The 15674-nt window shown below is 45.7% G+C and overlaps 1 protein-coding gene across 2 annotated transcripts in view; it reads right to left on the reverse strand.

The window, feature by feature from the left end:
* RAB11FIP1 (RAB11 family interacting protein 1) overlaps positions 1-14692 on the reverse strand; it is a 34216-nt gene extending 19524 nt beyond the window's left edge. For both annotated transcript variants that reach the window (XM_029065417.2, XM_001519894.4), the window contains exon 1: positions 14310-14692. In XM_029065417.2, coding sequence (XP_028921250.1) covers positions 14310-14668 — 359 coding nt within the window. In that variant the 5' untranslated portion in view covers positions 14669-14692. The remainder of the gene's footprint in view (positions 1-14309) is intronic.
* Positions 14693-15674: the final 982 nt, after the last annotated feature.

Genomic DNA, 15674 nt, shown 5'->3' on the forward strand with positions numbered 1-15674 from the left:
TTCTGCTCAGACAGAAAACCCTAATCCTAACATTCCAAACATTTTTTTTAAATCCAGCATATATCCCGGAAAACTCTGTAAACATTCCTGTCTCAGAGTGGTTTTTGTCTTCCACATGTAAAAGGCAGAAAAAAATAAAATCCAGCTAGTCAGATCTTTTACTCAAATGATCAGAACACGATTCCATACCTATACCGTCGAGTTTGTTACCTAGGTTTGAAATCTTAACCTGAAAAAGCAAGCTCCCACAGTTACTGACGGCTTGCAGAAGTCAGTGATCACTCCCCAGAAGACTGACTGGTAGAACTCAAGTCTATTTCTACTGCTGAAGGAAACTTCTTTATCTTCCAAAACATTCCTGAGAGCACAAATGATGGTTTCAGTGATTAAGAATGAAAGCTTTGAGAGATGAGATCCAACCCTATATCAAACTCATAACTGTAGGATATGGGAAAGATTCTCTTCCCTTTGAAATCCTTGTATGAAAACTCTCTCTGCTTCCTTCATACTTCCTTGGTCAAAAGCATATACGGAAAGGAAAAATGAATTTAATCATTTTACTTCACAACTGCCCTGATAAAAGGTTGAGGTAAAATCTTTGCATGTTCAGGGGAATAAAAGGAGGTGGAAAAGAGAAATTGCGGATATGCGGCCAGAGGTGCATTTCTCAAATGTGGTCCTCAGGATTGCAGCCCTTGGAGTATTTCTGCCACTGCCACTTTGCTTTAGGTCAAAGGTCACTGACACATCCAAGTTCTCCAGGTGCAGCGTGTGGCTATGGCAATGGGCCACAAAAAAAAACCAATCTCCTCTCCCAGGGTGGTGGTGGAAGCCATTTGGTCTCTTGTGAGGGTCAAGGGGTAGGAGCAGTGAGGCACCCAACCCAGGATGAAATGTATGTTACTAGGGCAGGGGGAAAGGGAGTTGATGGGGAAACAGGGATGGAAGGAAGTGGGGAGTGGAAAAGATAGATAAGGAGGAGAGGGGAGCCAAGGAGGCAGGATGAGGAGTGGTGAGGTTGTGAAGTGAGAGTGAAGCCCAGGATGGGGAAGGGAAAGTGAGACCATGCGGTGGCTAGAACAAAGAGCATGGAGATTTCTCTCAGTGGATCTCTGGAGCTTTGTGTGTCATTCCCAGCTTTAATCTCCTTCCCCCTTCCCACAGCCCCTCTGAGAAGAAGGAAGCTACTTCTTGTCAAAACACTGGGGCGGATTCCAGGTGGGGATCCTGGGCAGAGACGGCTGGTCAGGGAGACTTGGGAGAGCAGTACCTGCAGCAAAAGCTACAGCTAAATTTGATTGGAGAAACACACATTTAGAATGCTTGGGGAGGGTCTGGAAACATATTTGTATGAAGGATCCACTCAGGAGGAGCCCAAGTGATACTATTATGCTGTGGTTTCTCCCCCATCAGTGTTAGCTCTTTAAATGGTCATTTAGAGACTTTCAGCTCAGTCCAGACCAATTAAGGCATTTCCAAGTCTAAAGGCTGCTACGCTGTTTCAGAACCTGGAGTCCATACAGACACCAAGTATCGCTCTCTTTCACCCCCACCCCCATCCTGCAGTTCAGCCAAATGTCAGAATAAGGAAGGGTAGCACAGTCTGTTGCAGCTACTGGAAAAAGTAAGCTCCCACAGTTACGGCTTGCAGACGTCAGTGATCACTCCACAGAAGACTGATTGGTAGCACTCAAGCCTATTTCTACTGCTGAAGGAAACTTCTTTATCTTCCAAAACATTCCAGAGAGCACAAATGATGGTTTCATTGATTAAGAATGAAAGCCTTGAGAGATGAGATCAACCCTATATCAAATATTTATTCGGGCAAGTGCTCACAGATTCTTTTGACAAATTTCAGGAAAATAACCTTACATGAAAAGAAACTCCTATACTCTGGAATTCCCGATAGAATAAACCAATGATTTCCATGCTCATCATCCCTGGGCACTGACTTTGTACAGGGTGGTGGCCTGGGTGTTTGGGAACATACAATAAAAATAAGAGACACAAATCCCTGCCAGGAAAAGTTTTCAGTTTCTTAAAGTACTGAGAACTCAGTGGGTCCTGCAAGCTTTAAATGTCAAGGTGCTGCAAAACTCACCCAGGGCCAGTTCATCCACGAGTGAATTTCTGCTTCCTCTTGATTCTACACAGCCCAGACCACCTCCACGAGGGACACAGGTGGGGGACAGTAAACATCTCTGGGAAAACTTTTAGCCTTTAAAGTAACTGTTAATTACAGGGGATTTTTACAGCCCTAGTTTGTGAGTAGTTTGCCTACTTCCCACTCCTCATTGGAAATATTAATCCCCTATTTAAGCATCAGTCCTCTCAGTAGTGCTGAGCTAAATGCTTCATTCTGGAGGATTATGGCTTCGGGAGGGGAGACCAGAGGGGAAAAACATTCCGCAACTTGAATTTTGTTGGACCCTGCAAGATGCAATTTAAAGGTCATTTTGCTGATACTGTAGGGTCCTTAGAAGGGCTCCTGCAGATTTACTTCTTTTGGGTAAAATGTCCTGACATTCCCATCAGTAGCTTGGGACAAGTATAGCAATATAGAAAACAGAGGCAGGCATGTTTATAACCTATAAAAGTTTATAGTTTATAGCCTTCAGAAGGTATGTGGTTTAACAAGTTCTGTTGTTGGACAAAGTGGCTGGCCATCTTCACCTAGCTACATTCAGAGTAATCTACCTTGTACAGAAAGTACTGGGACATAAGGGGCTACTGATCATTGACTATGCCCATAGCCCTTTTTAAATAACAAGGACAGTAGAAATGTCTTTTGGACACTAATCCCTGAAAACAGCAACTCTGGCAGAACCAAAGTCTATTTATTGCCACACCACATCATTTGGTCTGGGAGCTAATACCAACATTAGAACCCAGAAAATCAAAAGTTGGAGATGAGAGAGTCAAAAATTCTTTTGGTGGTGAATTAGCACTCAGTCAGCTGCTCTCCTGGCATGCAACTTAAACTCTTCCTCAGTAGTCATAACCACCCCTCCTTCTAACCCACTCAGATATCGAAGGCATATAGATGGAAACAAAGAAGCAGGGACAGGAGAAGAATGAAGAGAGATTTGTTTTGAATTGTAGTACCCAGTTTCCCTGTAAAACTTAACGGTTTATTACTTGGGGTTTTTTTGCAGAATGAAGATGGTGATGAGAGATTCCTCCCCCAACCTTCCCTCCCAGGGAGAGAAAAGGAGGCTCCTAAAAATATTAACAGAGCAATTTCTTAAGCAATCCCTTTGTATCTAAGTAGAATGGATTAATTTAATGGTCCTGCTAAATTAGGGCTAATAAAAAACTTGGAAGTCAGTCTATCTTTTTGCTACCAAGTCCAATTTTCCTTAATATATCCCTCTAAAAAGACCCTTAAGGATGCACATCAGGGTTTATGAGCAATGTTTACCATAACTTGATCATGATCCAGAAGTCTCTGAATAATAAATAATAATATTTGTTAAGTGCTTACTATGTTCCAGGCACTGTTCTATGCACCGGGATAGATATAAGTTAATCAGGTTGAACATAGTCCCTGCCCCACATGGGGCTCACAGTCTAAGTAGGAGGGAGTGGGATTTAAATCCCTTTTTACAGATGAGGTAGCTGAGACACAGAGAAGCCAAGTGACTTGCCCAAGATCACACAACGGACCTGAGGCAGGTCTTCTAACTCCCAGGCCAATGCTCTTTCCACTGAGGTTTCTCTGTATGTTTCACAAATATGGCATTTTCAGGGGGCAAAAAAGTCACTGGTCATTCTCTTTCCTAGTCCGGCTCCCGAGGATGGGACTTGCCTATGTACAAAGTCAGAGAATTTAAAGAAGGGAGCAAAAAATGATACACTGTACCACCCAATCCACCAGCAGAGAAGAAATAATAATGAATTAAAACATTTTGCTTCATACTGAAGGGAAACTACCAAGTTCTTCCAAATGACAACAACCAATGATGATCCAACTCGGGACATTCTCTCATTTATTTTGAAAGCACAAGAAAAAGTTTCTGGTAAAATCCCAGAATCAATAACACATCCTGTTAATAAGATATATCAAGAAAAGGTCCTTCAAATGCTTCAAAAAGTAAATTCTAATTTAGCAAAAATAAGTAGTCATGCAAAAGGTTTAATTTCAGTCATGTGAGTGACACAGTTAATAAAAGTTACTAAAAGTGAATACAAAACCCTACAGAAGTATTATTCCAAGAGTTGAATCCTTTAATATTTATTGGAAAGAAGTCTGTGGCTGGGTCATATCAAATCAATCAATGGTTTTTATTGAGCACTTAGTGCGCACAGTACTGTACTAAGCACTGGTACAGAATACAATAGGGTGGGTAGACAGGATCCCTGCCCGAAAGGAGCTTACATACAAAGGTATCTCACTTCTTCAAAGGAAGTAAGAAAGAGGACTTCACAGACAGTTTTCCTGGAAGACTTCACTGTTTTCAGCTGAAGTCGGCCTAGTGCTTCCCCTTCAAAAGCATCATGGAACTGAGATATTTCTCTGAGATTTCCGAGAAGTCCCTACCTATCCAATTCATTCTACCATACTCAGGCAGAGTCTATTGCACATTTAATTACAATGCTCATTTGCACTCCTCGCTTATCAGAGCTTCCTTGAGACTAAATTCCCAGACTGCTCCCTCTCAGCCTACAGGCTTCCATCTAAAGGAAAGTTCTTTCTTTCATTAATCCCCAAAACCGCTTCTTTGCCAGATGCACCTGCCACCCACAAAGTTGCCTGACATAGTAGTCCCTGGTGACAAGCAAATTCAGCCAGACACTGAACTGGAAAGTATATTCCAAATGATATGGCCAAGATTTTTAGTCTTTTATAAAAGAGCCTCCACAAAGCGCCTACTTTTGGGTAGGTCAAAAATGTAAAATAAACTACCTACCCCATTATCTTTACCTCTTGGGAATTAGTGACTACAGCTGCAGGCATATGTTTGGGTTCTGACAGCAGATATTATGGCTAGCAGTCCGGGGTGGGTGGCATGGAGAGAGACCTAAAACAAGGCAATCACCTTGGAAGAATGTCTTGAAGAACTTCAACGGATTCCAGACTAAGCTAGGGAGGTGCCGTGGCCTAAAGCAGTCACCTAATGGTATGTATCTCTCTTCAGGACTCTGAGGCGGGATGAAATGACCTTCTACAAAATGTCTGGCAGACCTACTTAAAAAACAAAATGAAAATCTTAGCTGCCAGAATGTTTGAAATGAAAAAAAAAGTTACTATCTCAGTTATCTCCCAGGTTTTCTTTCTTTATCAAATTTCCAAAGAAACTTATTTCTACTTATATGATTGGGTTCTTCAAAAAGAATTTGGCCATTTAGTGGAATTGGAGAGCCAAAGGTAGGTCATCCAAACAGTTTGGGCCTTAAAAAAGAAAAAGGCCTGCTAAACAAATATAATTCAGAAGACACTTGACCTAACCAGTCTTGGTCCCAGCCTTCAAGTGAAATACTAAAAGTAATGCAAAACTCAAGTTGCAAAGTAATACCCTCAACCTTTCTTTATTGGGCCAGTGGTAGTCTTTCTTAATTTGAAAGAAATCATGATGAGCTATTACTGGCCTTCATAAACTTATATTTTCACTAAGGCACAAAACATACTAATATTTCTATATTACTAAGAAAAGGGATAAGTTCTAAAGTAGTACAGAATAAGAAATGTTTTTGTAATTAACGCAGTGAAGTTCTAAAAGAAAGAAACTGTAGCTAAAAGATACAAACAGTATCAAGACGAGATAAGCGACAAGATAACTACAATATAGACATAACCTGAATTCAATTAAGTGGAAATTATTTTTAAAAAAGATTAAAAGATTTCGATGGAAGCCAAGGAGTGATTCAAAGAAGTGTTCTAGTTATTACCGCCATAGAGTTGTCTGTTTATTACATGACCTCACTTTATTACTAGAGCTACTTTGGATATTGAAGTCAGAGTCCCCTGTCCCTGGCTCACGTCCAATATTAAGCTTAGGCGTTCTCATCAAGTCACTCCTTGTAATTTTGTGGAAGGAAAAGGATAAGTCAATCGTACTTAGTGAGTGCTTACTGTGGGCAGAGCACTGTACTGAGCATTTGGAAGAGTACAGCACAACAGAGTTGGTAGATACATCCCCTGCCCACAATAAGTTTACAGTCTAGACGGGAGCACCAGTCTAGAGAAAGGAGTACCAACTTTCTCAAAGGTCACTAGATCCCTTAAAAATAAAATATAATTACCATATAGTCAAATACACAATACCAAAATGGCATTAACTGATTTTAAAATCTTCAAGGCAACAATTTTTTTTAAGGTGCATTCCCCCTTCTTAGTCATTTCATCCGACAGCATGAATAGCCTGAGGTTTGTTGTCTCAGCATCTGCAGAGAACTCTCTCCCCTTAGCATGCTGACAATTTTGTTTCCTTGACCTCTCATTTTGAAAATAAGTGCTCCGTGGCACGGTGAGAAAGGAGGACTTTCCAGTAAGTTTTAACAAACCACTCTCAATGAGGGTGTTTCAGAAACTAGCAGAGCCAAAAAAGTGCCTAATTTAAAATCAGTAACAATGGACCCTCATTTGATGAAAACATCTACACATTAACCAAAGGCAAGCATAGAAGGGCTCGTTTGCACTGATGGTATTTTAAAACAGAATCGTTTGAATCATAAGGTTGGATAAGTCCTCAAAAGTCATCTAGCCTACATCCTTCTCTCTGGATAGGACTGCACTCAAATTCTGGAAAGGACGGCTCTGAGTAGCCGTGAGTGCCCACACCTGACAACACAGAGATCTAAAGCACATTTTCCCTTTCTTGATCAGCATCAACACTTTTTAATTCCCTTCCACATGCCCAAGTCACGTTATACAATCTCTAGTGTATCCTTAATAATAATAATAATGTTGGTATTTGTTAAGCGCTTACTATGTACCGAGCACTGTTCTAAGCGCTGGGGGAGATACAGGGTGATCAGGTTGTCCCATGTGAGATTCAGAGTTAATCCCCATTTTACAGATGAGATAACTGAGGCCCAAAGAAGTGAAGTGACTTGCCCACAGTCACACAGCTGACAAGTGGCAGAGCCGGGAGTCGAACTCATGACCTCTGACTCCGAAGCCCAGGCTCTTTTCCACTGAGCCATGCTGCTTCTGATCACTAAGCAAGGACGTTCTGTCACAAAGGAAAATTTAATTCCGAAGAGTAAATTCTCTTAAAGTCATTTTGATTTTTTTTTCCCCAATACGCTGTGCCCGCCTAGAGATTTTTAAAGAGATATTTCTGTATTTTCCTGGTTTGGAAGTAAAAATGGACACGTACAATTCTTAGGATTATCCTTCCTTTCCGTTAACCCCGCTTTTTTTGGGCTGGTACCTTAATGAGTCCAACATCAGTTCTCAAAAAAATTCTGTAATCAATTGTCAACCTCTTGTTAATCAGTCTAGGAGTAACTTTGGACACATTCAATTTATTCATCTCCTCTCACCAAATCTTTCCTCATTTTAGAATGATTCTCTACCTTCCTGTCGGCATGTACAATTCTCATAGTTCCCAAAGCCTGTTCGGTTATATCCCTATTATCTTAAGGTCAGTAAATTAACTAGTGCCTTTAAAAAATTCTTTTTCTACCAAAACAAAAGTATCAAAGTATAAATTGGAATTCAAGGTCCCAAAATGGAAGTGAGGATTGGAATTTCACATTTGAGTGCAGGCAAGCCCACAGAATCAGATGGCATTTAGTGTCAAATTTTCACCTGTGTATTTTTCCCCATTGCTTAGTAATAATAATAATAATAATGTTGGTATTTGTTAAGCGCTTACTATGTGCCAAGCACTGTTCTAAGCGCTGGGGTAGACATAGGGGAATCAGGTTGTCCCACGTGGGGCTCACAGTCTTAATCCCCATTTTACAGATGAGGGAACTGAGGCACAGAGAAGTTAAGTGACTTGCCCACAGTCACACAGCCGACAAGTGGCAGAGCTGGGATTTGAACTCATGAGCCCTGACTCCAAAGCCCAAGCTCTTTCCACTGAGCCACGCTGCTTAGTACTCTGCTCTGCCCAGACTAGGTGCTTAATGAATTCTAAAATTACTACTATAACATACTCAGTAATCACTTGGAACTCAAACACCATAAGCCTTCAACAACTGAATTTTATTCATTTTTCTCCATAAACAAAATCCTGAGATGAATGATAAAAGCCGGTCTCTACCCAGAGAAAAATACCTGGCTTACTATAGCTTTAATTTTCTTTTAAGTTGGCTCTCCTGAGACTACAGATTTTGCAAACTCTGTAAAAGGTTTGGGTGTTTTTATTGTCTCAGGTGGAGTCAAATGACTACCAATTACTTCGATTGGCTTTCCCAGCCTAACCAGTTTCTTTTTCTGAGTAGCCCTGAATTCAGGGTAGCATGTCATACTCTCCAAACCTCTGCAATGTTCTGGCAAAACCTTTATGGTGGCTCTTTCATTAGCCCAACTGCTCAAAGGCAATGTGCTATCACAGCAATTTAGCAAGCCCCAGGGAGGCGGGAGTTTCACCCAGTAGCTGGGGCTTTATAACTTGGCCACAATGTAGAGAAGCCATAGAAGCGATCCTCTAAAATTATAAAGGACTTAAAACCAAGCCCTAGGCTTCTGAAGTTCTCTACCATCCTATACAATCCAAAGAAGGCTTAATTAACCAATAAAATTGTAGGGGTGACCATTTGAAAATGTACTTATTAAACTGAAGGGGACTTGATAAGTCCGAGGTTAGCAGAATAAACCCCTAAAGAAACAGGCGAGGTTTCATGCAAAGCAGGATTAGGATTTCGCATTGAGTAGTTTCCTTTAATCCAGGAACTTCAGAATGTTTTACAAATACCAATTAAACTTGACAACACCCTTGTGAAGTAGTAACCCCATTTCATAAGCTGCCACACTCTGGCATCTAGAGACCAAATGAGTGCCAAAGGCCACATGATGAGTAATTGCCAAAGCAAAAGAACCTGGATATCTTCCAGACCCCTACTCATATTTCTCCAATTTGATGTAAAATTTATGCTCTAACACTTCATAGATGAAGCTGGAGAGATGGCCAGATTGAAGCCACTGTGAACACTCTAGCTGATCGACATATAAAATGTCATTCCTCCCTCCCCTGATCAATGAAAAATACCAGTCACTTTCTACCTCTTAAATAAGTTCATTTTGTTCAAACCTCCTCTTCTCACTTTTCCCAAAGACTCCGCTTATTGTCTTTTGGGTAGCAAACAGTGGACTTTTCTAGATTTGGGTGCCCCCGGGTAGCTTAGTGGATACAGCATGGGCCTGGGAGTCAGAGGACCTGGTTTCTAATCCCTGCCCCACCATAAATCTGCTGTGTGACCTCGGGCACGTCACTTAACTTCTCTGGGACTCAGTTACCTCACGGGGATCAAGTGTGCGAGCCCCGTGTGGGACAGGGACTGTGTCCAACCTCACTGACTTGTATCCGCCCCAGCGCTTAGAACAGTGCTTGGCACATAGTAAAGGGCTTAACGAGTACCATAATTATTATTATTATGTGTCCAGATTAGCATGCCCCATTTTAGGCCTGCCACTCCTCAGAAATACAAGATCACATACTGAGCAAAATTCCAGAGACAACACCAACATATAAAGGTCTGATTTTTGAACACTCCCAGTTTCCTGGTCAACCTGAGTCCCTCTGTACCTATCCATCATTCAGAAATCCTCAAAACCTGGATTTCTTGCTCAGATAAGAGCCATCAAACCATTTTTCTTATTTTGTGTTAGCGGGTGGTTTGACTTCTCCGAAGCACTTTCATGCCACGTATCTCAGTTGACTCTCACAACTGCCCTGTGAGATGGGTCACTATTAGCCAGCCTTTGCCAATGGAGAAACTGAGGCGGAAAGGTTAAACACCATCCCCAAATCACAAAACAGCTGTTGAATCGTCTCCGTCCCTCACGGTCTAATCCCTGAGTCAGTAGTGTCAGTAAGATAATAAACCTCCCTCCTGAGGTTCTGATTCATCCCTGGTCTCGCAGAGCTCAAAATACCTGGTACGGAGTCACGGCATACACCCAGTAGATGCCCCATAAATATTAATCAATGATTAAACCGTGCATTCTAACCCTCAGTTGATGAGTGAGGAATTATCACCCCACAGGTCGCTCAGATTCACACAGGTAGGAGGCCCAGAGAATGGGGAGTGAGTAACGTGCCAACAGTGCCACCCTTGCCTGGGTCACTGGATTATTCAAAACCACAGAGGGTCTCCCCTCTTCCCTCACCACCCTCTTTTAAGAAAGTGCCTTGAGTGCCCAAGAGCCACCGGGCAGAAAGAAAGCTGAGGGTCCCAGGTTGGCCAAGGTCCAAGGTCCCCTCCTTCCCACAACCTAGATCTCCTACTGGAGCTCGTTCTCCCATAGCTTTACTTCCTTAGGAGGTCTCATTGATTCATTCATTCATTCATTCATTCATTCATTCAATCGTATTTACTGAGCGCTTACTGTGTGCAGACTGCTGTGCTCAGCGCTGGAGACATTCATTCATTCAATCGTATTTATTGAGTGCTTACTGTGTGCAGAGCACTGTACTAACAGTACAACACAACAATAAACAGTCACATTCCCTGCCCACAACGGGGCTCCAGGCTCCTCCCTCTGTACGCCCTGAAAGCCCCTTTCTACTCCCCAATCGATCGATCATATTTATTGGGTGTAGAAAGTGCTCAGAGCACTATAACACAAGTACTAAACCCTTGGGAGAGTACAATATAGCAATAAACAGTCACATTCCCTGTCCACAATGGGTTCCAGTCCCCTCCCTCTCGATGCCCTGAAAGCCCTCCTCCTCTCCCCAGTCGATCGATCTTATTTATTGAGAGCTTACTGGATGCAGAGTACTGTATTAAGCTCTTGGGAGAGCACAAGGCAACAATAAACCATCACATTCTCTGCCCACGGCGGGTTCCAATCCCTTCCCTCTTGATGCTCTGAAAGCCCCCCTCCCCAGTCAATAGGTCATATTCACTCATCCAATCAATCGTATTAATTGAGCTCCGACCGTATGCCCAGCACTGTCCTAAGAGCTTGGAAAGTACAATTCGGCATCAGATAGAGATCATCCCTACTTGACAACGGGCTCACAGTCTAGACTGTCTCTCTCTGCTACCGAATTGTACATTCCAAGCACTTAGTCCAGTGCTCTGCACATAGTAAGCGCTCAAGAAAAACGACTGAAAGAATGAATGGGTCGGGGGGGACAGACAGTAAAAGAAAACCAGCAGTGAGGGCGACTGTGCGCAGAGCGCTGTAGTAAGCGCTTGGGAGAGTACCATACGACCAGCAGGGTTGGTAGACATGCTACCTGCCCACAGTGCGGAGGGGGAGGGCGATAATCATAATAATCATAATAATGATGGTGGCCTTTGTTAAGGCAAAGCACTGTTCTAAGCGCTGGGGAGGATAATAATGATGGTATTTGTTAAGCACTTACGATGTGCAATGTACTGTTCTAAGCGCTGGGGGAAAAGAAGGGAATACAAGGCCCAAAGGGGATGACGCTGTCCCATACAGGGCTCACGGTCTTCATCCCCATTTTTAGGGTTTCCTTTCATTTATTCAGTAGCATTTATTGAGAGCTTACTACATGCAGAGCACTGGACTAAGCACTTGGAAGCAGTAAGGACAGCAGGTGATGAGGCTGTCCCACGTGGGGCTCCCAGTCTTCATCCCCATTTTTACAGATTCCTTTCACTCAGTAGTATTTATTGAGCACTTACTACGTGCAGAGCACTGGACTAAGCGCTTGGAAGTGGTAAGGATAGGTGATGAAGTTGTCCCACGTGGGGCTCCCGGTCTTCATCCCCATTTTTACAGATTCCTGTCATTCTTTCAGTAGTATTTACTGGGTGCTTACTATGTGCAGTGCACTGAACTAAGTGCTTGGAAGCGGTAAGGATAGCAGGTGATGAGGCTGTCCCACACGGGGCTCACGGTCTTCATCCCCATTTTTACAGATTCCTTTCATTCACTCAATAGCATTTATTGAGTGCTTACTACGAGCATAGCACTGAACTAAGCACTTGGAAGCGGTAAAGACAGCAGGTGATGAGGCTGTCCCACACGGGGCTCACAGGCTTCATCCCCATTTTTACAGATTCCTTTCATTCATTCAGTAGTATTTATTGAGCAATTACTATGTGCAGAGCACTGGACTACGCGCTTGAAAGTGGTAAGGATAGAAAGTGATGACGCTGTCCCAGACGGGGCTCCCGCTCTTCATCCCCATTTTTACAGATTCCTTTCATTCATTCAGTAGCATTTATTGAGCCCTTACTACGTGCACAGCACTGAACTAAGCGCTTGGAAGTGGTAAGGATAGAAAGTGATGATGCTGTCCCAGACGGGGCTCCCGCTCTTCATCCCCATTTTTACAGATTCCTTTCATTCATTCAGTAGCATTTATTGAGCCCTTACTACGTGCACAGCACTGAACTAAGCGCTTGGAAGTGGTAAGGATAGAAGGTGATGAGGCTGTCCCACACGGGGCTCCCGCTCTTCATCCCCATTTTTACAGATTCCTTTCATTCATTCGGTAGCATTTATTGAGCGCTTACTATGTGCAGAGCACTTCCAAGCGCTTGGAAGCGGTAAGGCCAGCGGGTGATGAGGCTGTCCCACACGGGGCTCCCAGTCTTCATCCCCATTTTTACTGATTCCTGTCATTCAGTAGTATTTATTGAGTGCTTACTATGTGCAGAGCACTGGACTAAGCGCTTGCAAGTGGTAAGGATAGGTGATGAGGCTGTCCCACGTGCAGCTCCCGCTCTTCATCCCCATTTTTAGAGATTCCTGTCATTCAGTAGCATCTACTGGGCGCTTACTACATGCAGAGCACTGGACTAGGCGCTTGGAAGTGGTAAGGATAGGTGATGAGGCTGTCCCACGTGGGGTTCCCGCTTTTCATCCCCATTTTTACAGATTCCTTTCATTCAGTAGTATTTATTGAGCGCTTACTATATGCAGAGCACCAGACTAAGCGCTTGCAAGTGGTAAGGATAGGTGATGAGGCTGTCCCATGTGCAGCTCCTGCTCTTCATCCCCATTTTTAGAGATTCCTGTTATTCAGTAGCATCTACTGGGTGCTTACTACGTGCAGAGCACTGAACTAAGTGCTTGGAAGCAGTAAGGCCAGCAGGTGATGAGGCTGTCCCACGTGGGGCTCCCAGTCTTCATCCCCATTTTTACAGATTGCTGTCATTCAGTAGCATCTACTGGGTGCTTACTACGTGCAGAGCACTGAACTAAGCGCTTGGAAGCGGTAAGGCCAGCGGGTGATGAGGCTGTCCCACGTGGGGCTTCCAGTCTTCATCCCCATTTTTAGAGATTCCTGTCATTCAGTAGCATCTGCTGGGCGCTTACTACATGCAGAGCACTGGACTAAGCGCTTGCAAGTGGTAAGGATAGGTGATGAGGCTGTCCCATGTGCGGCTCCCGCTCTTCATCCCCATTTTTAGAGATTCCTGTCATTCAGTAGCATCTGCTGGGCGCTTACTACGTGCAGAGCACTGAACTAAGCGCTTGCAAGTGGTAAGGATAGGTGATGAGGCTGTCCCACGTGCGGCTCCCGCTCTTCATCCCCATTTTTAGAGATTCCTGTCATTCAGTAGCATCTGCTGGGCGCTTACTACGTGCAGAGCACTGGACTAAGCGCTCGCAAGTGGTAAGGATAGGTGATGAGGCTGTCCCACGTGCGGCTCCCGCTCTTCACCCCCCATTTTCCCCAGGGCAGGCAGGATTGGATTTAGTTGCCACTGTTTTTACGAGATGTTCTTCCCCTCGACTCTATTTCTTGCCATCGTTCTTGTCCGTCCGTCTCCCCCGATTAGACTGTAAGCCCGTCAAAGGGCAGGGACTGTCTCTTATCTGTTGCCGACTTGTTCATCCCAAGCGCTTAGTCCAGTGCCCTGCACAGAGTAAGCGCTCAACCCATACTAGTGAATGAACGAATGAACCCAGGACCTCCCGCGTGGCTCGGTGGAAAGAGCCCGGGCTTTGGAGTCAGAGGTCCTCAGTTCGAATCCCGGCTCTGCCCCTTGTCAGCTGTGTGGCTGTGGGCGAGTCACTTCACTTCTCTGGGCCTCAGTGACCTCCTCTGTAAAATGGGGATGAAGACTGGGCGCCCCACGTGGGACATCCTGATTCCCCTGGGTCTACCCCAGCGCTCAGAAGTAAGTGAGCACATAGTAAGCGCTTCACAAATACCAACATTATTATTATTATTATTATTCGCCCCCGCCCCCCGACTCACTGGGTCTTCCTGCGGGCCTGGTCCCGGTGCAGGTCCCCGAGGTCCACCTCGGCGCGGCCCAGGAACTTGTCGAGGCCGAGGAGGGCTCGATGGAGGACGGTGAGCTGCAGGGTGGCGGGGTCGGCGGGCGAAGGCGGCGGCAGCTCGAAGGTGGCCTCCTCCCTCCAGACGGGCGCGCCCAGGCTGCGCTCCGACACCGAGGTGGCGTACTTCTCCTTGCCCACCTGGATCAGCGCGTAGGCGTCGCTGGTGCCCCCGGGGCCCTTGGCCCGCAGCCCCCGGGCCTGCAGCACCGTCACCTGCACGTGAGTCGGGGACCACACGGGCCTCGGGCCCCGGGACCCCGCCGACAGGGACATGGTGGCCGGCCTCCTTCCCTCCCTCCCTCCCGCGATGGCCGCCGCCCGGCCGGTCCTGACGCGGCTCCTTTAAGGCCTCCGGCCCCGCCCCCACCTGTCCGCGCGCGCGCGCGCCCTCCTGGCCGCCCGCGCGCGCCCTCCTGGCCGCCCGCGCGCCGGCCCCGCCCCCTTTCCCCCCCCCCCCTCCCCGCCCCCGCCGGCGCGCGGAGGCAAGGGGAGCCACCGGAAGTGGGGGCCGCCTCCCTTTCGGCCTCCCTCAGGGGAGCGGGGCGGGGAGGGAGACGGGGAGGGCTGAGAGGGATTATTAAGAAGAAGAATGGGTGGGGGTGGGGGTTAACTGGGACAACCGCTGTTCTAAGCGCAGGGGGGGATAGAAGGTCATGGGGTTGTCCCTCAAGGGGCTCCCAGTCTTCATCCCCATTTTCCTGATGAGGGAACTGAGCCACAGGGAAGTGAAGTGGCCTTTTTCTCTAATGGCGTTCGTTAAGCGCTTCCTCTGGGCCAACCACTGTTCTAAGCACAGAGGAGGATAGACGGTCATCAGGTTGTCCCACAGGGGACTCCCAGTCTTCATCCCCATTTTCCTGATGAGGGAACTGAGCCACAGGGAAGTGAAGTGGCCTTTTTCTCTAATGGCGTTTGTTAAGCGCTTCCTCTGGGCCAACCACTGTTCTAAGCACAGAGGAGGGTAGACAATCATCAGGTTGTCCCACACTTCATCCCCATTTTCCAGATGAGGGAACTGAGCCACAGGGAAGGGAAGTGGCCTTTTTCTCTAATGGCATTCATTAAGCACTTGCTCTGGGCCAACCACTGTTCTAAGCACAGAGGAGGATAGACGGTCATCAGGTTGTCCCACAGGGGACTCCCAGTCTTCATCCCCATTTTCCTGATGAGGGAACTGAGCCACAGGGAAGTGAAGTGGCCTTTTTCTCTAATGGCGTTCGTTAAGCGCTTCCTCTGGGCCAACCACTGTTCTAAGCACAGAGGAGGGTAGACGGTCATC

This window comes from Ornithorhynchus anatinus, chromosome 5 (genome assembly GCF_004115215.2).
Source record: "Ornithorhynchus anatinus isolate Pmale09 chromosome 5, mOrnAna1.pri.v4, whole genome shotgun sequence".
In the NCBI taxonomy this organism is placed as follows: domain Eukaryota; kingdom Metazoa; phylum Chordata; class Mammalia; order Monotremata; family Ornithorhynchidae; genus Ornithorhynchus; species Ornithorhynchus anatinus.